This window comes from Buteo buteo, chromosome 9 (genome assembly GCF_964188355.1).
Source record: "Buteo buteo chromosome 9, bButBut1.hap1.1, whole genome shotgun sequence".
NCBI classification, from domain to species: domain Eukaryota; kingdom Metazoa; phylum Chordata; class Aves; order Accipitriformes; family Accipitridae; genus Buteo; species Buteo buteo.
The window spans coordinates 30,592,072-30,614,612 of record NC_134179.1 but is presented as its reverse complement, the minus strand read 5'-3'; the positions used below and the strand labels follow the sequence as shown (position 1 = coordinate 30,614,612).

Sequence of the window (22,541 nt, the reverse complement as noted above, 5' to 3'; positions counted from 1 at the left end):
GATAATGATAACACTAATAAAATGACAACAGTAGTAATAAAAGGATTGAAATGTACAAATGATGTGCAGGGCAATTGCTCACCACCCGCCGACCGACACCCAGCCAGTCCCCGAGCGGCGATTCCCTGCCCCCCCCTTCCCAGTTCCTAAACTAGATGGGACGTCCCATGGTATGGAATACACCGTTGGCCAGTTTGGGTCAGGTGCCCTGGCTGGGCATGAGAAGCTGAAAAATCCCCGACCATAGTCTAAACACTACTGAGCAACAACTGAAAACATCAGTGTTATCAACATTCTTCACATACTGAACTCAAAACATAGCACTGTACCAGCTACTAGGAAGACAGTTAACTCCATCCCAGCTGAAACCAGGACACCTGTCAACAGTGTTTTGGTCACAGATCCAAAACACAGCACCATAGGGGCTGCTATGAAGAAAATTAACTCCATCCCAGCCGGACCCAGTGCAGGAGTACTGCTTGATCATTGCAGGCCAGGCTTCTCACATCCAGTGTGCTTAGTCTTCTAAATTGAGATGGGTTTGCCGCATAGTTCATGTCTTTTTCTCTCCTAATTGATTTCCCGTTTTTCAGTAATGCTTCTGCCACATGCCCTGCCATCACGTGATCATGCTTTATCTTTCTTCATTTAATTATACTGAAATGAATAAGACAGTAACCAGGGGCACTTTGATTCCCCAACTATTCTCTGTAACTCACTTGAAAATAGATCATTAAAAAAAAGTAAGCCCATGCTTATAGCAGTATAGCAGTGCTAAAGAACCACACAATATAAAAATAAAGGAAAAAATTAATCTTGCTTTAAACATGAGGTGTGGTTTATTGCATGCCTCAAATGTCAGTGGCTTCTCCCTGTTTTGGACACTGGGAAAACCCATTTGAGAGGAACACAAGGTGCATGTGGAGAGTGCCTGGACAGCAGCCCCTCTCCTCTGCTGAGCTAGGCAAGGGCACGCTGGCTCCACAGGGAGGTGGGGATGGGGAGCATCCCTTTGGTCTCTTGTATTATAACATTTCACAGGGAGAACAGTAGCCTCTGGTGGGAAGGTAGTAGCCACTTAGGGCATTGTAAGTCTCTGTGATAGCTGAAGGTATTAAGTTGTGCTCCTCTGTGTCATTTTTCATTGCTTAACGTCTATTCTGACCTATAGCCAGAGCTTTTAGACTTGTGTCGATGCTGTCATTCAGTAAGTGAAATGGCCTGCTGGGGTCTGTCAGCTCTGGTGAGAAGGAATGTGCTAACACATTCACTCTTTTCCCAAACTCCTCTGAATCAGAATTAAGTAACGAATGACCTCAATTATTTTTGTCCCTTTCCATCTGACAAACATTTGGAGATGAGACCAGGAAGCCGAGTGCGTAAGCACTGGTTTGCAGAAAGGTGAGAAGTTCTCAGAAATTGAATTAACGTCTTCTAGAGGAATTTCATGTGGTGTACAGTTTCCCTTCACTGCTGGTTGAATGGGAGACTGCTGCATTTCCTGTGCAGTTCCCCTTCAAGGCCAAAGATACCAAGGATAGACCTCAAGTACAGTTTAATGAGAATATTTCTCTAGCAGATGTTGCGTGATTCAGATGTTTTAGTCATGAAATCAACAAGGCTTTGAAACTCATGTCTGGTTATTTTCTTGTTGACAATAACATGTAATTATTTTTTAGCAGCTAAGTTACACTTAGCATAGCACAACTTCCCAGCTTTCTTGAGAGCTCCATTAGAGGTTTCTGATTTGAGACTTATTTCCTACTTCAGACTTCTTTATTTCCTACACATACGCTGTTTTGGAGAACATGGGAACATGTTTTGGATTTCATGGGAAGTCTCTGTACACATCTGCCAGTCTGTGGTCAAGCCGTGATCGGCAAGATACTGATATCTCTTCACGTGTGCCTGTCCAGTGCCCCTCTGTTGAGTGTTGGCTGAGGGACCTTATGGACCAGGGATTTTTACACAGCTGAGCTGTATCACCGTCAGGTGAGCCAGGCAGGAGAGGGCAAGAGGCAAAGTGGAGAACTGGCCTTTCAGAAAGAGACTGGACTGTGTCTAGGAAAAGATATTTTATAGGGGTGGCATGTGTTTATAAAAGTGGGCTGACTTTAGGGAAGGAGATGTGTCGTCTTCTTAGCTTGAATGCTAGGGATATGTGCATTTTCTGTGTTTTTCTTAGTGGATTTCCATTGCTTAGAAAGCAAAACAGTGGTGACAATGGGATGTCTAAGCACTTTCAAAGTAAAATCTAAATGTTTTTGTAGTATAAAAGTAGAGTAAAACATAGGTTAAACCAGCTGCCTTTAATTTTGATAATTCATTTACCTCCATCTATAAAAATAAGTTCTTGGCTTTAAAACATTCTGTAGGACACATTTAACATATAACCTTCATAACATCTTTTTAATCTAGAGTGTTTATATAGTCAACCTGCTATCCAAGGCACAACTTCTATTTTTAATTCCATTATGGACTTCTCTGTGCAAACTACAGTTTGTTTTTACTGCAAAATAGATATGTTAAGAGCCATTAAGCTAGCAAAGACATGCATTACCACAAGCTACGGAGCTTCTTATTACTGTATTGAAATACCCTTTAACTTCCTGTGTGACCTAGCAGTTCTCTAGAAAATGAGGATAATGGCATTCTTCTCCTTCCCAGCAATGTTGTGATGATGCGTTTGTGGAAGATTGTGAGGCACATAAATACTTCACATGGTAGCAAGAGATTAATCTGTTGTGTTCAGCATGGAGTTTATGTACTCTTTGTTGATCTCCAGAGAATATTTCCTTACCGGGTTGTCCCAAGTTGATAACGGCAAGGCAGCAGGTGAGAAAAAGGGGATGAAGTGGATGTGGAGACTCAGTTTTGGGGGTGTAATAAGGAAGGACCCTTGTGCTGTGACCCACAATCTAGACTGTACCAAAGCCCTGTCAGCCTGCCCTGCCTGCTCCCCAAGGAGCTCCTCAAGGAGCAAGGCAGGGGGAGGCCCCATGGTCGGGGGAGGCACTTGCAGCAGCCCTGAGATGGGGGATGTTAAAGCTCCATGTAAGTCAAGTAGAAGTCAGAAAAGTATGCCTTCAACATGCAGTGTCAGTGTGCTAAAAGTAATCGGTTAAGTATGTTAGAGGTGGAAGCAAAAATAAAAGAACCTGTGGGGGTATCAATGGGAGTCCTGAGACCAAACTTACTGAGCGTTGGTTGGCTTGTCACAAAAAGTGGGAATGCGTTGATGAAACTGGCTGATAAAAAGTGGGAGACATAGTAAATACACAGGTAGATTAGAAATAATATAGTAAATAGCTGAATGACCCCTAGGACTGGAATGATAAAATGCAGTGACCTTGAAGAAGGAGAAAGTACAGGGTTGAGTGCTTTGCACTAATAGCAAGAATGCCTGTTGACATTTGGGAGTCACTCTCTGAAAATGAAAGAGGAAGGGAATGGACAGCTTTATTACCCATTGCTGGAAGATTGTGAGGCACTAATGTGATTCAGCTGGGTCCTAGGTTATGTCAGTCCAGGTATTTTCGTTGAGTTAGGGAAGAATTACTGTTATTGAACAGGGTGCTGGAGAGGCATCTTTGGGAATAGTATTTATACTTCTGAACATTCATCTTTAAGAAAGATAAATTCCACAAAATAGATGATGATGAAAGGCTTCTGGGCTGGTTGGAGGCTAACCTTATCTAAGGAATCATTCAGACATGGTTTATTTAATTAACTAAGAGGTGGACTTGTGGGGCAAATGCAATACTCTGTGTGAGAAGGGGGATGGGACCAGAGGCCAACTGTTGCTCCTGAGGAAAACCTGGTGCTTTGACTCGTGAGCTGTCATTGCTTCTATCTTAGTCCCAGGACTTGGATCCAGCCTGTTAATGAAATAGTTGGACCACAGCAATGCTAACTGAAGAGAATATAACTGTACCGGGAACAGGAAAAAGAAAATAGTCTGCTTTTCACAGAGAGCAAAGTTGTTACCAGAACAAGTAGATGTGTAGCCCCCAGACATATATTCAGGCATAGAATTAGGAGTATGGGCATAAGTCATGTACTGCTCTATTAGGTTTTACAAAAACTAACCTGTGGAACTTGCTTATGGAAAACTTAACTGAGGTCAGTAGAATTCAAAGAAGGATTTGACCTTTGCCATGATGAGGAGAGCATATTCAGTGCTAATATTGTCAGCCTGTGAAGTTTGAGAAGAGATCCAAGTAGTTGTTTTCCAGTGGAGAAGTTAACTGTAACTGGGCTTTGGAGATGAAATAGAATGTTGTTCCAAATTACTCCAAAGCTGCTGGGTTCTGGAGTTTCCTCTGTAATGAGACAGGGTAGCAGACACAGTGAAACAGAGGTCCACTTTTAGTGGAAATTCCTGTTCCTATGCAAATTGTTATTTCATTTTTGTGGATATAAATACTGATTTGGGGCTTTTGTGGGTTACTAATGATTTCTATTATAGTGTTCATGTGTTTCTTTTCAATTGAATATGTCATCTGCAGTGTAACTTGGCTGTATTTTCACGCTTGGCACTTGAATGTGACCCTGCAATTTTATTAGAATATTTGAATAAATGCCTTGTTTTTTGGCTCAGTTTGTTCACCAACTGTTGCTGCAATCAATGAAGTGTTGAGCTTTCCTGATAATAAAGCAATTGTTCATGAGCCTAACTACAGATTTAACAGCCTAGCTCTGTATATTGAAACTTGGGGATATCATTTACATCTAAAGAGACCCATTTTATCTGAGGTCAGTTATTAAAACCCAACTAATTCTCTCCATAGGACAGTATAAAAGTCTGACAAAAGGAAGCAGCAAGGAAGAGACCACTAGAGTTTGTGGTTGTATACGTGATGCTGTTGTGCAGAGTTGTTAAACGCAACTGAGAGCCACTCTTAAGAGCAGGTTTTCATGACTACAATATTCCCGCTGTGGTTGGGGGAATTACGTTTTTGCCCAGGGCATCTGACACAAGGATGTTAGGATACCTACTCCCTCCTAGCAACTTTAAAAAAAACCCAAACCAAACAAACAGGGGAAAAAACCCCAAAAGGCCAAAAAAAAATTAAAAGAAGAGATGATGCAGGAGCTACCTTCAGGCAAGCAAACAAACCCCTTTCCATTCAGCAGCCTTCCAAGCAGCTTTCCTGTGGAAGCAGCCGGCCGGCTGAGGAATGTGGGGTCAGACAAGAGCCCAGTCACGGCGTATTCCCCGGCGGCTGCCCAGCATCGTGGCAGGCCGGCCCATGTAATCGTTTCAGGCGGCCCGTGGAAAACCACCCTCTGGTTAAGTCTGCATCATGCTGTTCCACCAATGGAAAAAATTGAATGGGAGGAGGGTGTGTAGCCTGCAGACAAAAATACATCCAGCCTCGCGCAGGATCTGTTTTTAGTTCATAACGGCTGAGTGTTTTGAAGTGTTAGGCACAGTTTCCTGGCGTGCCCAGGGCAGGGAGAAGTCCCTGTGTCTGCGTGTCCGTGTCCCTGCAGCAGAGCTGGGGCAGCTGGGAGGCTGAAGCCAGTGCCTTGGGGAAGGTAAGCAGAAGCAGGAAGGGGGACTTGGGCCAGGGAGAGAGATGCTGGGGGAGAGCAGTCAGTCCTCTGCTCGCCGGCTGCTGGCCAGACCCGGAGAACTGAAAGAAAAGTAGGGAAAGACTTGGGAAACCTCTGAAAGCAGAGGGCAGAGCGGGCTGCTGCAGTGCCAGGACTCGCAGCCCCCGTGCTGCCTCTGCTGTCGCCGGCTGCCCCCAAGATGAATGGTTTTCCTCCAGAAAACAGTTCTTGGTGGTCATCTGTCAAACTCAATTGCCTGAATTGCTAAATAAACCACTACTAGGATCATTTTACAGCTCTGCTATGGTGGGGCTGGATTTTTTTTTTAAGGCAAAGTATGAGAAAGTATGAGTGTGCTAGTTTCTGCAACGTTAAAGTGAGCCTCCTACTATAGTATGATTAATAATCCCTCTGAATCTTTTCTTCTTTACTATTTTGTCTATTCTCACTAATACTTACAGTAACTTGCAATAAATAGACAGTTTACCCAAGCAAGGGTTATACATTTGTGAAGTGTTAGAGGAAAAAGTTTCAACACTACGACTACTACTGAACTGGGATGGTGTGGAAAACCAGAGCTTCTGCATCTGGCAGAGGTAGGTCCTGCATAGGTCTTGATCTTTCTACATAGATTTTTAACACTACATAGATTTTTAATACATAACTGTACACTATGTTCTGTGGCACAGGAAAAAATAAAGAGGGAAATGCCCAAGAAATGGAGAAGTGCTTTTTTTTTTTTTTTTTTTTAAGGGGTGGTGATTAATTGCTTGTGCAATGCAACCAAAGTTTGCTACTTTGTTTATGTTTGTTGCTGGTGTGGTCACGGAGTTAATTTTGTACACTGGTGCCTTCATTCTGGAAATCACGCATTTCTTTCCCTTTAGGGTGGATGATTTGATAACATTATACAATGTATAGCAAATTAGTAGTTAGAGGCAAGGGGTGGAGTTTTTTTATCTGATCACCTTCAACAGGAAGAGAGGACTCTCTGAATAGGGCATTCTGTAGCTGTGAAGCTACAAGGCAAGTGTTTTAGTGGGGAAACCTAACCCTCAGTGTACTTTTTTTTATTCTTTTAATGTGTGAGGAACATGCTGGTACTACAGGGGTAAAGCCCTGTAGGGAAAGGAAGCCCTAAGCTGTGTTACTACTGTAGGGCTCTTGGCATGCAGAAATCGAGATCTGCTTTTAATTTTCCAAGGGACAGTGTCACAAGTTTACTTCTGGTGTCTAACTCCCAGATCCTCTGTCCTCTTCAGGAAGTCCCAGGGCCAAGGGTGAGAAAGCATTTACTTTGGAATCGACACCCTCAGGTGTTTATGAATGTAAACCGAGAAGTAGAAAAGACTACGCCAAATGCAGTGTGGTTTCCCCCTCCTGCTTGTGGAGTGGGCTGTGTAATAGGTGGTGGGCAGGGAGTCCCACAGTTATCCCAGCCCCTGTCCCTCAGCCTGAAGCCTGGTGTCCTGCCAGTTGCTACTACAGGTTTTTCTCTGGTGCCAAGGGTTAAAAGTTGGTCCAATAGATTTGGAACGTGTTACACCAAAGAGGGTCTTTGGGGGCAGAATGGGTTAATGTTCCTGCCTGGGATTGCTATTCCTTGCTGCCCTTTGCTTCTCCTTTTGATAGGGTCTACTGGGCTGCTTGGGATACAGTGTTAACTGTGCCCTAGTCCAAAAATAACCTTTCTCCTACCCTCTCCAAAGCTGGTGTTTTGGAACCTACAGTTTTGGGTGGGTGCATGTGAGAGAATGTCCCCATAGCTGCCTGCTGACTATGGTTGCATTTGATAGCATGAGCTGGTTGCTACTGAAGCAGTCAGGAGAGAAGGGCAGATGTTCCTGTTGGGGATTTGGGAATCCCAGTTTGACCAGAAAGCCCCAGCCTCACCTCCTGTTGTTATCATGAGTAAGGAGGGCTGAGGCAGAGAGACCTCTTCAGGAGTTTGTCTAAGCTCAGGCAGGAGGTTTGCAGACCTGAGCTCGGTCTCTGAAGTGTTATTACTCCACAGCCTGGGGCGGGCAGCGAGGCTAGAGCTGGGGCTTTCCTGCTTTTGGAGCATCTTGGCTCCTTTCAGGTACACCATCCTCCCCGCCTGAGGCCCCAGGCCTTGAAATCCCTTGAAAGCACTGCATTAATCTGCATCAGGACCTGCCAGTATGCTTACAACCAGAGTAGGTAGAGAAGAAAAGACCTTTCAGATCACTGAGTTCATTTCCCCTTCAAGGGGCAGGAAATAGACCCTTTGACATACCAACTTTTTAACTACTGCAGCTACTGCATTAAGCCAAGATGTTAGCTGGCATCCCTGCTTTGGGTTTTTTTGGTTTTTTTTAACAAGCTTAATGGCTTTTATTTAAATGGATGTGCACTTTAGCCATTGTGTATAAATTCAATAACATTTACAAATGGTGAAATTTGTTTTTCCTGCCAAAGAAAAATAAGTCCCTAGAGATTTAGATTGTATCAGCACTGGTGTAATATGATAAGGATCTTCAGGCTTGACTCAGCCTTCCATATTGTGCTAACTTGAAAGCTATAAAGCATAATTTAATTAAGCTGCCAATGTCTTGGACCCAGAAGAATCGGTTGAGTAAAAGAAGGAATCATGTCCCAGGTACGGGATGTGTAATTCTGATGTAAGATATCTGTGATGCAGTGTAGACCTGTTGGGATTAATGTTATTTTAAGAGGAGGAACCAGAAAAGGAGATTGTCCCTTTCTTGCTTAAACTGTGAAATTAGAAGTCTATATGCAATTTAGGTATGATTCACAGCATGAAAAGAAGTGTCTGGGGTCATAATGACTACTTATGTTTAATGAGAAAAGTGATTGGTTTTAATTTGATTCATGAGCTACCAAACAGTTCCTAATACAGGAGGCTATAACTCTAAAGAGCCTAATGAGTGAGCGAGGATTTCTGGCTTCAAATTGGATTTTTAAAGCAAAATAGTCTTATTTCTTTTTTTCTTTTTTTTTTTTTTTTTTTAAAGAAAGGCATACTTGTGGTGTTTTGGTTATTCATTCTTTGAATACAGTGGTATATAATGCAAAGTATCCTGCCAAGAATACCATGGTATAATTATTATGGTATATTTTTGTAATAGGAATGTGACTGAGATTGCAGGAATAAGAAATCTGCTTCTGATTTGTGGAAGCATGTGACCAAAGTGCATAGTTATAAAAAATACAGTAAATTGTTTCCAGTAACAAACTCCACATTTAATCCAGCTACAGTGTTGTGCTAACCTGCCTCCCTCATTAATTTCACGTATCCGTCCATACACAGCTGTGCAGGAAGAGAAGGGCAGGTTCACATTCTAGCATTCTGTATTACTTTCATATTAAAAACTGAAGAAGATTAAAAGTTAATTAAAACTTCAAACCTATAATTCTGTATCCTTGTAAGAATTCACAAAGCACATTGATTCTTTGCGAAACTTATGAACACATTAGTATCTGAAAGATAGTTATATACAATTTCTAAGACTTTATAAGCCATTTAAAAAGGACAGTGTTTTAACCATTAGGGGAATGAGATTGTCAAAGTATTTTGAAAGAAAAAATAGGAATTGCTTGGTCAATTAAAAAGAAAAACCAACAAAAAAAAGCTTTTCCTGATGTAAAAAATCACTAACGTAGTTGCTGTACATCAAAGGCTGCAACATTTCTAGCTAGATCTGCCATTAAAAGAAAACAAGTTGGTCATTTTGTATAAATGAGGGGGCTTTCTGTTTCCTTTTTTATTGCTCTGAAATACTTTCAGATTCCCCATTATCCCAGCTCCACTAATCCTGATGACAGTCTCCTGTGGTGCACTTATGAACCACGCACTCAGATCAGCTGCCTGTGTAAAGACCCTGGCGCTGCCTTTTCTCCTCTCCATGCCTCCCTGCTCCACCGTGTGCTCTTCAGAGGTGGCCACCACAGTCCCCTTTGCAGCTGGGAGTCCTTACCTGCCCTTGTGGAAATATTGTTTTCAAACACAGCAGAAAGTATACATGACTCTCTCCTCTTGCTTCATTACTAGACAGTAGTTGATGGGATATATTCTGCCCTTTGCATATAAAGGCCCTTTGTGTAAGTATTTATATCACTGCAAAGTGAGGTGAAGCTCTGCCTTTCTTTGGCAGATATTTATACCCATGTGGTTGGCTGTGAGGTACTGTGCCAGGTGGCAGGTACTCGAGAATTGGTCCTGTGACCTCTTGAAAGGTACTGCACTGGTGCAGGTAACAATCCTGTTGAGGAAGAAAGGCTGAAGAGGTTGTGACACATGGTTGCTGCTTAAGCTACAAGTAGGAATAAAATACTTGGTTAGATTATTTCTTTCTTGAATAACTGTCTGTCCTTTCCTCATGGTAAGGACTTCTTAAAAAGTTTAAACTGTGTCCTGGTGTGTCATTGTAAAGAACTGAAAAGATGTAGGCTCTTATTTTTAGGGGTGAGGCAACTAGCCCTAGCTCTTACCTATTTTCTAGCTCTTAATCAAGCTCTTCTTTTAAAAGCCTTTTTCTTGTTAAAGACAGGAGGTTTTAAATTTAAGCTCTTTTGCTGTGCATAAAGAGTTATTGTTCCTGGTAACACTGAAGACTCTCATGAGTTCCTGTGTTCCTCAGTGAGTCTTCACTCAGTGGTGTTAATTTGATGGGATGATGTTAACCTCATCTGGACCAACCCATACTGTTCTTTTTTTTTGTCATCGTTTTTGCCATTTTTGCACTGATGCCATGTTTAATGAAGTGAGAATCAACTTCCCTGTACCTCATCAGTAGATTTTCAGGGAAGCTTCAGCAGGGATTATTATACGTCTGCCAGTGAAGCTTTGTTGTCACCAGCCATCCAGAGGAATAAAAGCATCAAAGTATGTCAGAGAGATAGCTTTGGTGCATGTGTTCATGTCTCATAAGGGTAACTTCTTGATCTGGGCTAAAGTTTAACATTGCTAGGGCTTACATTTAGCTGAGCTTTTACGAATTCCTGGGTGGCAAGATTGTCAGTCCCAGTCAGGAAAATCTGTTGAACCTCCCTAGGAAGATGCTACCACAGTCTCTTGCCTTTTTGTGACTGGTATATGGCTACTGTCCGATGTTGACTGTGGTTGTGGAGCATTCAGTCTACTTATGGTTCTGTGCTCGCCTCCCGTCAGTCTGGAACTTGGCATTTTCTGACCTGTAGTTTTAGAGAGTCTCAGCCTGGTTAGCGTGACTGTATTGGAAGCCGATGGCTGGCAGTAGCGAAATGACGTTTGGTGTGCGTTCCTGCTGTAGGAGATGAGACCAGCGCAGAAGCCTGTCTCCCTTGACTCAGATCTCCCACTAATTCGTAATATAATAATTCCTTGTTGTATCTCATAAGCAAACCTAGTACTGGGATGTTCTTGTTATGGTTCAGTTTTGCTTGCAATATAGTTAGCATGTCAAGCTTTGTAAACCTTTATTTTGAGAGATTAAGACTGGGGAGGAAAGCACCCGAGCAATTGCAGAACATTACTTGTACATGTGCTCACCTTAATTTTAAGAAAGGCATTCTCCCCTCTAGCATTTATAAAGCAGTCTAGCTGCGGTGGTATTAATGAGGGAATATAGGTAGCAGGCGCTTCCCCATAATGGCTCCTGACCTTGTGTGTTTGTTTTTCAAAGCCAAAAGTCTAGGGGAACTTTATGTGGAGAAGCCCCAAGGTGGGGAAATACGTTTTTAGCTCTGGGGTTATGATTTGTGTTAATTATTGGGTGTGGTGGGGCTGGTGGGGTTCCCAGATTAGTATGTTTGCATAGCTGTGTTTTTCAAATGTGTCAAGGGGAACCAGGGTGAAGATTAAAAACTTCTTTTTTAGGGAATGTGGGTATAATTGAAAGCAAATAAACTCTTAATAGTCATCTTCAGGCGCAGTGAGCTGCTTTCTAAATATACTGATTATAATTGCAGAAAATATTAATAGAAACTGGTTTTGCTCACAAGAAGGATTCATCCCTCTGTATAGGAAGAGAGAAAAGCACGTCGTCTTCTGTGGTGGTAGGTTGCTGTGGGAAGTATAGGGGAAGCTGAACTCTGTCCCCGACACTGTAATTTCCAGTGCTTCCACTGTTCAAATAGTGTAAAATGTGCAAATGTTCGGAGCGAGCGCAGCTGGAGCTTGTGCATGACTGCCCCCCTGCCCCGGTGTCACGCTGCCTTTGGGCGTAAGGCGACTTGCTTCACTCCCCGCCACCCCCCCTTGTAATTAGCAGAAAGAAAATCGCTCCACACAAGTGTGAGTCAAGAGAAAGGCATCGCAGCTGATTTGCAGGGTGATGGACGGTCTTTGTGCAGCCTTGCAGATGCCCCGATTGGTTCTCGCAGTGTGCGCGAATGTGTAGCCTACCATAGCTTTCTGGACGGCCGGGATGCTGAGAAAAATCCCTCAGGGCTATTTCTGTGGGATTTATTGACTGTTCTGTTGTACTGCTGACTGATTCCTGCACAGACTGAGACACTGTTTTGTAGACTTTGTACCCGAAGATAAATTTATTCGTTCACCCATTATGTGACCTGTGTATTGGATCAGACATGTACAATGGACCCTGTAGCAGCAGCTTGAGCCTTGACGAATTGAATGTCTATCTTCTGAGGTTCATAACAGCAGCTTGCTCGCTACCCACTCTGTTAAAAGGATTACCTAACCATTGCGCAATCACTATGGAGACCAGATGGTCTTTTTGCCTGTTTCTTTAGACAAATTGGGTTCAGTATTCCCTTATGAATAGATATAAGCCCTTCAAAGCCCCCTTGTTGAATGTACTTTCTGCTCCCAGATGAAGAATTCTGAATGTAAACTCCTTGCTTGTTTGTGGTCTGTGCTCCTGGATTGAGGAAGGCAGTTTTTCTGGGGGTTCGCAATTTGTTCAGCATCTTGGAGCTTAGGAAGTTTGTGTGTTGTCTTCTGTTTACCTTGAATCCAAAGTCTTTTGTTAATCCAAGTTGTATATGACACTTTTAAAACTGTTTACATAAATGGGTGTACTTAGCAGCATAGGCAAATCAAACCTGCAAGGCAAGGGTGTCCTCAATAGCAACCTTCCAAATTGTTAGAGAGAATAGGCAAGTTAAACAGATTTTTTTTTTTTTTTTTTTTTTTTTTTGAGTATAAGGTGAAATTTCTGTGACCTACCTGTTTTATCAAATATCTTTGTGGTAACAGCCGTGAAATTGTGTTTATGGGTCTGTAGCATCTCTAGCATGATACAAAAGGATTTATCTCTTCTAAGTCACTTATTTACTGATGTCTTTCTAGGCTTGCTGTTGAGACTGTTTTTAGTTCTAGTTTGCAACATTTACCTTTGGTTTTGGTAAGGTTAGCAAAATACCTAGCTTACCAGTGAATTCCTTTAAATATCTTCAAGGTTCTTATAAAGTAAACAGCCACAAAACAAGTCAAAAAGAGCAAAACTCTATGTGTTCAAATCAAGTAGTTATTCAATTGAAAATTATGAACAGTAGCCACTGCATTTATGCAAAAAAGAATTTTTTTCGGGGTAGTGTATTAAGAATCGTTTCTAGCTAAAACGTGTGTTCCAAAACTGACCCTGAGATCTTGTACAGCTTCTTTTCTACGGAGTATTTCAATCCCTAAACTGCTGGTGTGTTCTGTGAGATTCAGCTTCTGTCCTTTTGTTTTGAGTTGTGGCCTTTGTGTGCCAACTGAAGAGCTGGTATGTTCAGATGGTCAGATAGAAATTGGGTCTTGTTACCTTTGGGTGTGTGCAGTGCTTGGTGCTGCCTTTTTCTGGCTTTACTGGCAGATTAACTTAAAATCAGAACAAACCTAAAGAGAGAGGTTGCTGGGTGGTTGGTGGAGTGAATTGTGCAGTGGCCTTTCACTGTGAGGGTCATAGTCGGAATCCAGGCATGGGGAAGGATAAACAGATGCTGTGGGACATTCCTCTGATCAGTTTGGTCCACGTTGTAATGGATCACAGTCCTGCCATCTGTAATTGGTCTTCCAAAAAGAAAACTGGAAGGGGCTCAAAGTTTGCCCTAACTTGTCAGTGAGACGGGAGGACAGAATTGGAAAATAAAACACTTACCCAAACAGTGACTTAATTGTATTAATTCAATGTCAGTTGTTAGAGTATGTTTATAAAAATGTATGTTAAAATCCAGGAATCGCCTTAACCAGACCTCTCGTCTCCATTTGTAACTTCTGTCTGATTTTGGGTTTTTTGGTATTCATTTTGCTTACAGCTGGAGTGAAACGTAAGTTCTATTTGACTGAGCGCCCTATTTTGTCTTTTTGGTGTTTTCTAGGAAGGCCGTGTGCAACTCCATCCCTGTTTTGGCAAGTGTAGCAGCTGGCCACGAAGACAATGCAGAGCATGCTAACTGCTAAGTGTGCCTGTGTTTAAGAGGGATCCTACAGGTTTGCTCTTTGGTTTATACTATGCTTTTCATCTAAAAGTGCTAAGGGCTAGAAGTAAGGATGTTAAAATATACACAAGCTCTAGAAGATAAGATTGTCAAAATAAGCCATTGTGAAAGCACAAAATTTTAATGAGGCTGCAGTGTATTCTCCTAAGAGTGATAGTCAAATCCGACGAGCAAAGAAGCATAGTGCTGATGAAAAAAGCGCTTTGATGTTGTTTCTGTAAATCACAAGCAGTGGAGATTCACTCCAAATAACAAAAAGAACAGATCCATCTTTTTTACTTTGGGGTACACTTTATGTAGGTCCAAAATCTTCAGTCTTCTCAGTGGGGCAATTTGACTGCTCCAGTGTGTGCTGTTCACTGTGAATTCAGTAAAAAGCTGAAGAAGATTTTACTAAGTGAACTATCGAACTGCACCATGCTGAATGAACATAATGCAGTTTTGTGCTGTAATGGAAGATGAGGCTATTCACTAACCAAGTTATTTTTTGGTTGTTTTTTGGCATGTTTTTTTTTTTTCCTTTCTCCTGGATTGACTCCATTTAAACACCAAGTTGGGGTTTGCTGAACAGTTTATGGAGGCAACACTTGGTTGCACAGAAACCAGTCATGCTGAAACTGCAGTGGGTTTGTCTCCTGGCAGAAGGGACTTCTCTGAAACTACAGCTCACTTTACATCTAAGTTGTGATTATCTTGCTGTCTCCCTTTCATTATGCCATTGTTCTTGGGAGCCAGAGATTTTGTAAGTTATAAGAAAAGGATGTTGCCAAGGGTGTGGGTGGAGAAAGGTGTTGACATGATTTCAATGGAGCTAGATTCCAGCTTTATAATGGGGTAGAGAACCATACAGAGAATAGGCTTTCCTAGCCTTCCCCTAAAATAAGATCAGTTATGAATTTAATGTTGTAAATGGCCACTTAATGGCTTTTTTTAAACAATTGCTTTATACCATTTTTTAAAAAGGCACTTTCCTGTGTAGAGGGTAAAAATGTTCTGTTACTTTTCATTCTGTCTTCTAGCCATTGTTTCTAATGAAACTCTTCTTAATTTAGTGGAAAATGGGGAATTCAGAAAGCCAATACAGTCTTCAGGGATCAAAAAATCATGCTGCTGCTACAGCTGGTGCCAAGCAGAAGCCTTGCTCTCTGAAAATTCGCAGCATTCATGCTAAAGATGAAAAGTCTTGCTCTATGCATGGATGGACACATACCAGTAGCAGCTCAAACTACAAATCGAGGTCTCTTGCTAGAAGCTGCCTTTCGCACTTCAAGAGTGGTCAGCCTTATTCATCTAGACTCGGTGACACTGTGGCAAAGGTTTCTAAAAGCAATGCCCATGCCAAACACAGGACAAATGCCTCGGGGGACTACTGCCAAGGAAATAATGCAGTGTTTTTCCCTGAGAACGGTTTCCACTATATTGGCCTTCAAGCTGGAAGTAACCACTCTGCCTCTCGAGAATGCAATGGACACATTTTAAATTGCTACGGAAAGAATGAGAGTCTTGCATCAACCTCCCCATCAGAGGACAGGAGGAGTCCGAAAGTTCTCATTAAAACGCTGGGGAAGCTGGACGGTTGCTTGAGGGTCGAGTTCCACAACAGCAGCAACAGCAAGGTACCAACCGAGGAGTCCAGTGGACCAGTCCAGTTGCTGAGGTATTCGCCTGCCTTAGAATCTAAGCCGAATAACCTGCTCGACATCAGGAGGAACTCCAGCGCAGACTGTTCTTCAAGCCATCGTCTGTCGCCTACTGATTCAAGGCTTCGATCTAGTAAAGGAAGCTCCCTCAGCTCCGAGTCTTCATGGTATGACTCTCTCTGGGGAAATGCTGGGGATATCAATGAGTTGGATGGTCCATATTTGACCAGGAGCACTCCAGATACAAGCATTCATGCCAGTTTCCCAGCAAGTGACAACAAGAAGTCCTTCAACCAAAGCTCATCTCTTTCCTCACTCCGAGATCTCTATAAGGATACAAATTTGGAAAGCAGTCCACCTGGGATCAGGCTGTCTGATGAGTATATTGACACTCACGGTAGCTTAAGCAACCGTGTCTCATTTGCCTCAGACATTGATGTTCCCTCCAGGGTAGAGCAGGGAAGTCCTGCATATTACTCTTCCTACACACTCCCATGCAGAAAGTCCAAGCCCCTCAGTGAGGATGCATCCAAGAAGGATACATTAAAAAACCGAATGCGACGCATCAGTGACTGGACGGGAAGTCTCTCAAGGAAGAAAAGGAAGCTGCAGGTATGTACAAACCTCAGCCTAAGTGCCTGAAAGTTGGTTTGTAGATTCCTCTTATAAATGTAGTGACTGCATCATGCTTGTCTTTCTTGCAGGATAATTACTTGCCAATCTTATTTAGTAATTTTTGGAATCCTGAGAAGTATTGCATCCCTGGAGCTGTCTGAAATGTCAACAGCAAAAAAAGTTATATGTTTGCGTATGCAAATTTTCCCTTCCTGTTTTGTCACCTTCTTAGCTAACTACTATCTCTGCAGCCTAATCTCTCAGTGAATTAGCTTTTGAAGTCATTGTATTACTTAAAAAGTGACTTGAAGTTTTTAAGCCTTCTCTTTATTTCAACTGTGAAAATATAACCTGAATATCATATATATGGTATGAATCATCATACGTTATCTAAAGAATGTGGAAGGAGCAGTAGAAGAAAGATGTTATAAATATCTTTGCAGGTATTCGCTATTTGTATTACTGGCTTCATCACTTTGGTTTCACTGTCGGTCCACCTCTAGCAAGGCAACCAACTGTAGAGTATTGGCCAGAGCTGCTGGTTCTGCCTCCACCTCTTCTGAAGGCATTGCATGGAGTGCCCTCCTCCTTCCTACTTGTCAGCTTAGTTTACCAGATGGAAAAGCTTGAGTTGCCATCTGGCTTGCTGGGAGGTGGTGGTGTGAAGAAGGAGATGGGAGGAGGGCAAGAGGGAGGGAAGGGATGTACCATTAACAGGAATTTAGGATGCCTGTGGTCAGGAATGAAATTCTCCTCTCTAGCTGTAGGCCCCAGAACCGGCTCTTTAAATGCCAGGTTGTGCCTGGACTTCTACACTTGAGTTCACTAGCTGAGATGGAGGGCAGAGACTCTTTTTGGTTTTGGTTTTAAATCTTCATAGTGTTTTTCATACAAGTCGCTGTGCTTCCCTAAATGAAGGATCTGCTCCCTTTCAGCAACAGTGGGGTGCTGGCCACTTCAGAAGTGAGCAGAGAGGGAAGGGAACACCTACTTTCGCAAATTAGGCAGCAGCTAAGCAGTAGATCATAACACATGCTTTATGTGGCATGTAGAGCAAATGGTGACTCTTGTGTTGGAAATTGAGACAGGTATTGTGCTTAACAGGTATCTGTCGTTGCAATGTAAAACTCTGATGGACCTTTAGGCTCAGAAATAGGTCAGCGTAAGGTTTGCCAGTGTAAATCCCTAGGTAAGGGCTACCAGGATACTGGGAAAATGAAAATGAAAGCCGTTCATCTGGATCACTACTTTTGTGAGTTGGTGCTCATGTATTTTATCAGATGCTGTCTTTTCACCTTCTTACTCAGCTGTGAAAGAGAAGGCAGAAAAACTGGAATCAGTAAAGAGCCTCAGTGCCTTGTGCCAGGATTCTTCACCAGTTTCAACATCCGTAGCTGTTCTGGATTTTACAGCCAGGCTTTACATACGATCTCTGCATCCCAGATCTTTGCCATGTATTACTTAGTTATGACATTTTCAGAATGGTATTTGTGGTGCACGATTCATAGCTGTTTTGAATTCACTGTGCAGTGAACTGACTTCAGACACAGCAAGGAAATTTGGCTGGCAAGATTGCATAAAGCTAGAATCTGTTTCTGGTAGAAGGAAATCAGCCCTAGTTCCAAAAATGGTGATATCTTAGAAAAAGGCATAGGAAATTGTTAGTCATTGATTTTTATCAGACAAGTATCCAGTGACAGGAATGATAAGATTGGTAGCAAATGCTTTATGATTTTGCCTTTCTCGTGAGGCTTGGTCAGCTCCTTTCTGCCTTGCATGCTTGGAGTAACCTGCTGTCTCTTCTGGGCGTTGCTGTGTTGTAGTTTTGTAACGATTATACTCTCACCGGGTCCTTTGGCTTAAAAATGCAGAAGTACCATGCATGGTTATGATCTGTCAGACAGTTGGTCCCTGTTTATAGGACTGTTCATCATGGCGATTGTAGCCTCCATGCTTTGCTCTGAACATCGTGTCCCTTCCTCAGTACATTACTAATAACTGATTGTGAGTCACTTGGGCTGAATGTAGGTGAAAGCTGGAATATTTCCCTATAAGCAGGCCTAACCGCCGGTGCTGGCTGGGTGGATAGGTCCCTCTGGCTGCCCCAGTGGAAACAAGTCAGCCAAGCCTCCTGCTTCCTGGGGGCACAGGACCAAGAGGCACAGTCTTGGGATACTGAGGCTAGTCTCTTGCCACCAGAAAGGCAGCAGAGTTTAATCCCCTTCGTGAACAAATGGCAGCTTAAAATCGTGTGGGCTTTTCCCCATCTTGAAAGCTGTTTCCAAACCCTCTTACTCTGATGCTTGCTAATTTGCAGAGTAAATATAGTCCCGGACAGTTTCTTCTGATGCTAATATCCTCCGCAACGTTAGTTATCCTTCCCCATTATTTAATCTGTTATGATTTATTTACAGGCAGAAATGGTATCTTTTCTTGGCCCATATTTGTGGGGCTATGCAGACTCTCTTTGGTCTTCTGTCTTAAGATAGGAAGTCTGTTTTCTTTTCATTCTGGCACCCTTCCTCTGCACCTGTTTTACATCATCTATAAACAGATTTGGATATGGGATATTCCAGAGGAGCCCTCAGCTGTGCCCTGTCCAGTGACTTGGATGTTTCCTGATGTCTGACTTGATCTGATATATCCTGGAATTGAGTTTGCCTTTCCAATAATGGTCTCACGTCAAGACTTGCAGTCATTCTGTGCCATGACCCAATTTTCGTTGCATGAGGGTGTCCTAATGCATTCCCTCGATGCATCATTGGTACTCTATTGTATGGCATGTCCTCATTTAGTTTAATCCTTGCTGAAACAGCACTGGGGAGATGCTGTACCACAATATACTATGTGTGAGCAGCAAGGTGTATGTGATGCATGTGAGACCTAGGGCCAGAATTTAGGCAGACTTCTTGCACAGTCAGCCACTGCTAAACGTGGTGGTGTAAACTCAGTGTGCAACTGTATAAGATGGAGAAAATAAGCAAACGCTGTGTAAAATGAAAATCCAGCCACCAGAAACAGCTGCTGCAGATAGGTTCTTCAATGAAGTAAATAGCCTCTTTATGGGAATAATTTCTGAAATTTCCTGACTTTATAAGCCAGAGCCCTGAAGTGTGGTGTAAAGAGAATTTAAAAGGAAAGTACATTGAGACAACCTCTTTATTTGGCTTGAAAACTGCTATTAGATTCTACTTTCAGCTTGGGTCCTAATGAATTTAGCAGGCTGCATTGTTTCCTACGCTGTTCTTTACAGCTAATTATTAATGCGTCAATTTGTCTAATTGGTATCTTAGCCACTTTATCTTTTGCATTATCTATAACTATTCCAGGGTGTATCTCAGACATTGAGAGATCTGCTTGAATGCAGCTGAGCAGAAACAGTGGTAGTTTTCTGTCGTCACTAGATAAAACAGGGAGAAAACAAGCAAAAAGTTGCCTGGCAGGGAAACCACCAGCAGCAGCAACTTGGGTCAGACCTTTTCAGTGGTGACCAGATACTGCTACAGTGACAGCCTCCCTGCGGACCAGCAGAGACTATGTGACTGCCAATTCTGTTCTTTAAAAAAGATGAAATACAAGTGATGTTGTCATAGTGAAGTGTATATATTCATTTTGGATCCTGTGTTCATTTACTCTCCTCTGATACTTCCTCATTTCTACCTTTTCTGTGTGCATGGAGAAAACACAGGATGTGGTTAGTGGCTGTTCATGGACAGGTTGTATCCCACCCTTTTCATTAATGCTTGTTGTTCCAGTAGTGGCCCTTCACAGCAGATACCTTCTCCTGTATGCGTCTCATGTTGTTTTTCTTACTAGTGCTTTGGGACTGAAAGAACTACATATTCTTAATAAACTGTATGTTAATGTTTTCTAGAGGACACTGGCAGTTCCTGGAGAATAGTCAAACAATTAAAATACAGGATTTTGGCATGCACATACAGTAACAATAATTAAAATGAGTGTGGAGAAAGCTTCCAGTTTCCCACCGAACTGCAGATGGCTGGCACAGTTGTAGGATCCATGTTGTACGGTTGCTTTGTGGGCATAAACACATTGCATGTGTGATTACTTCCCCACCTCCTCCCCCCACTCCCCTGATTTTCCTCCCTTTACCGTATAAAAAGCAAAACTGTTGATGTTTAGGGAGTTACTCTTGGAGAACGCTGACTAACACTCTGCAATAAGGTTTGAGGAAGGTGCTCCATTACCAGGAGAATTGGATCCTTGTTGCCAGACACGGTAATCTGAAAAGCCAGACTCGAACTTCAATGTACCGTAAGAGAAAGTGGGTTTCAGTTCAAGTTGGCTTTTGTGAGGCCACAACCAGCAGTGTCCTGCTGCTTGAGAAGTGGTTTGTCTGGCGATGCTTGGGAAGGCGTGCGATCCCACTGTTGCTCTTGGCTGAGCACTGGAGGTCCTGATGCTATCAAAACACAGCACAGCTTTTCCACTGCAGTTTTGAAGAGCATCAAGTAGGAAGCAAAGGAACAAAATAGTAGTTGCTTTCAAAGCTGCTGGTGAGAGCAGCTCACAGGAGACCAAGGTTTATTTACTTTAGTCATGTACAGAAGTCTATGAACAAATAAATGCTTTTAGAGAGGCATTCTAAACTTGAAAGTATAATAGCTTTATTATTACTGAGGGTAATAGCTTCACTTCTTGAATTGTTTACAGCCATCTCTTCTTTTCTCTTCCCTCACACTTTTACTGCAAAAGGCAGCAGGTTTTTTGTGTTGTATGTTCTTAAATCTTGTTTGCTTTTAAGTAGGCTCAGCAACGCTTGAGTTGGGAAGACAATAAATGGCTTCTTACGATGGATGGTATGGTTCTCGATAGTGAAGTTAGTCCAAGGAGCTCTATCTTGGGCAGTGCGAAAATCCCTGTCTATCACTGGAGCCTGGGAGAGTTGGGAGCAGTCAGGACATTACTGGGAAAGGCTTAAGAAAGAAAAGGCCGAATCTGTCAACAAGGTCCCATGTCACACAAGCAGTGGCAAGAAATGGGCCTATGTTAGCATCCCTATCACAAGGCAAAGCTGAAGTCATACCATCAGGCCTGAGTATTTCAGATAAAATTGGCCAGCCCTCTCAATACAAGGGATGAAGCTGCACAATGCACTTAGGAGAAAGGCTCATTGGTGCTTCATGAGATAGTCAAGCTCCCGGTGGGTTTCCAGCAAGTCAGAAAACACACACGTCTGCAGTCTGGAGACTGGGTTTGTGCCAGTCAGCAAGCATGTCTGTCTTTTTTTAAATCACATCTTCTGTTACATTAGGTTTTTGTCAATTGGTCAATACTAACAAGCTTAAAATATTCTCAACTTTTGACCTTTTTTGTGTTGGTTAAGCACAGTTTATATGACAAATAGAAAGTGGAGGTAAAATCAGCCTAGCTGTGCTGAAGCTAAACGTAGCTGCCTCGCACAAATGGGGTGTCACCAAAGTATTGAAAACCCTGTAATAATAAAGAAACTTCTTGTGACACTGTTCCCACTTGTACTCAAACAGGCGTGTAAGCAGCGGTGCCTGGGTTTCAGCCCAGAGGATGTGGTTGTCTCCTGGAGTCCATCAGGTTTCAGCAAGTAGAAGCCCCAGTAGTTACTAGTGAATTTGGCGATTACTTGCAGGTGTCTGAGTTATCAAAGCTTGCAGACTTAGTGGTTAGGGTTTAATGGGGTTCTGTTGAGAAAACCATGAGTGGTGGCACTGATGGTGTCAGCGGCTGCTGAGGCAAAGCCTGTGATGTAATGGTGAAAAGAGGTGGCCCTTGATGGAAGGAACTGGCCATGGCTAAACATGAAACAGATTTAAATGCCAAATGAAGTGTGTCTTTTCATCATAGCTCTAGTGACTGACTGCTGACAAATTCCTTTCTTGCACAGGAGCCAAAGTGTAAAGATGGGAGTGAATCCTTTGACAGCAGAGTGGACAACTTCACCACGGACACGCTGGCACCATCGCAGTTCTCTGCTTTGCTGTGGTCACCCGGCTCCAGCCATGTCCTGTCCCAGAGAAGCGAGTCCACCAACGCTGTCAGCAGTGATGCCCTGAGGCAGAACATTTATGAAAACTTCATGCGGGAGCTGGAGATGAGCAGGACAAACCTGGAGAACACTGAGACCTCATCGGAAACAGAGGACTCCAGTGGCGAGTCCCTGAGCTCCTTGGAGCAGCTGGATTTGTTGTATGAGAAAGAGCAAGGAGTGGTGCGCAAGGCAGGGTGGCTGTTCTTCAAACCCCTGGTGACCCTGCAGAAGGAGAAGAAGCTGGAGCTGGTCACACGGCGGAAGTGGAAGCAGTACTGGGTCACGCTCAAAGG

The 22,541-nt window shown here is 42.8% G+C and overlaps 1 protein-coding gene across 6 annotated transcripts in view; it reads left to right on the top strand.

The window, feature by feature from the left end:
• Positions 1 to 22,541, top strand: part of TIAM2 (TIAM Rac1 associated GEF 2) — a 175,320-nt gene that overhangs the window by 68,793 nt on the left and 83,986 nt on the right. For 4 of the 6 annotated variants that reach the window (XM_075035945.1, XM_075035948.1, XM_075035942.1 and 1 more), the window contains 3 exons: positions 13,849 to 13,960; positions 15,021 to 16,220; positions 22,105 to 22,540. In XM_075035945.1, coding sequence (XP_074892046.1) covers positions 15,027 to 16,220; positions 22,105 to 22,540 — 1,630 coding nt within the window. In that variant the 5' untranslated portion in view covers positions 13,849 to 13,960; positions 15,021 to 15,026. Of the gene's footprint in view, positions 1 to 5,356; positions 5,542 to 6,020; positions 6,156 to 13,848; positions 13,961 to 15,020; positions 16,221 to 22,104; position 22,541 lie in introns of those variants that run through there. The other 2 variants (XM_075035947.1, XM_075035946.1) reach the window with 2 other exon arrangements.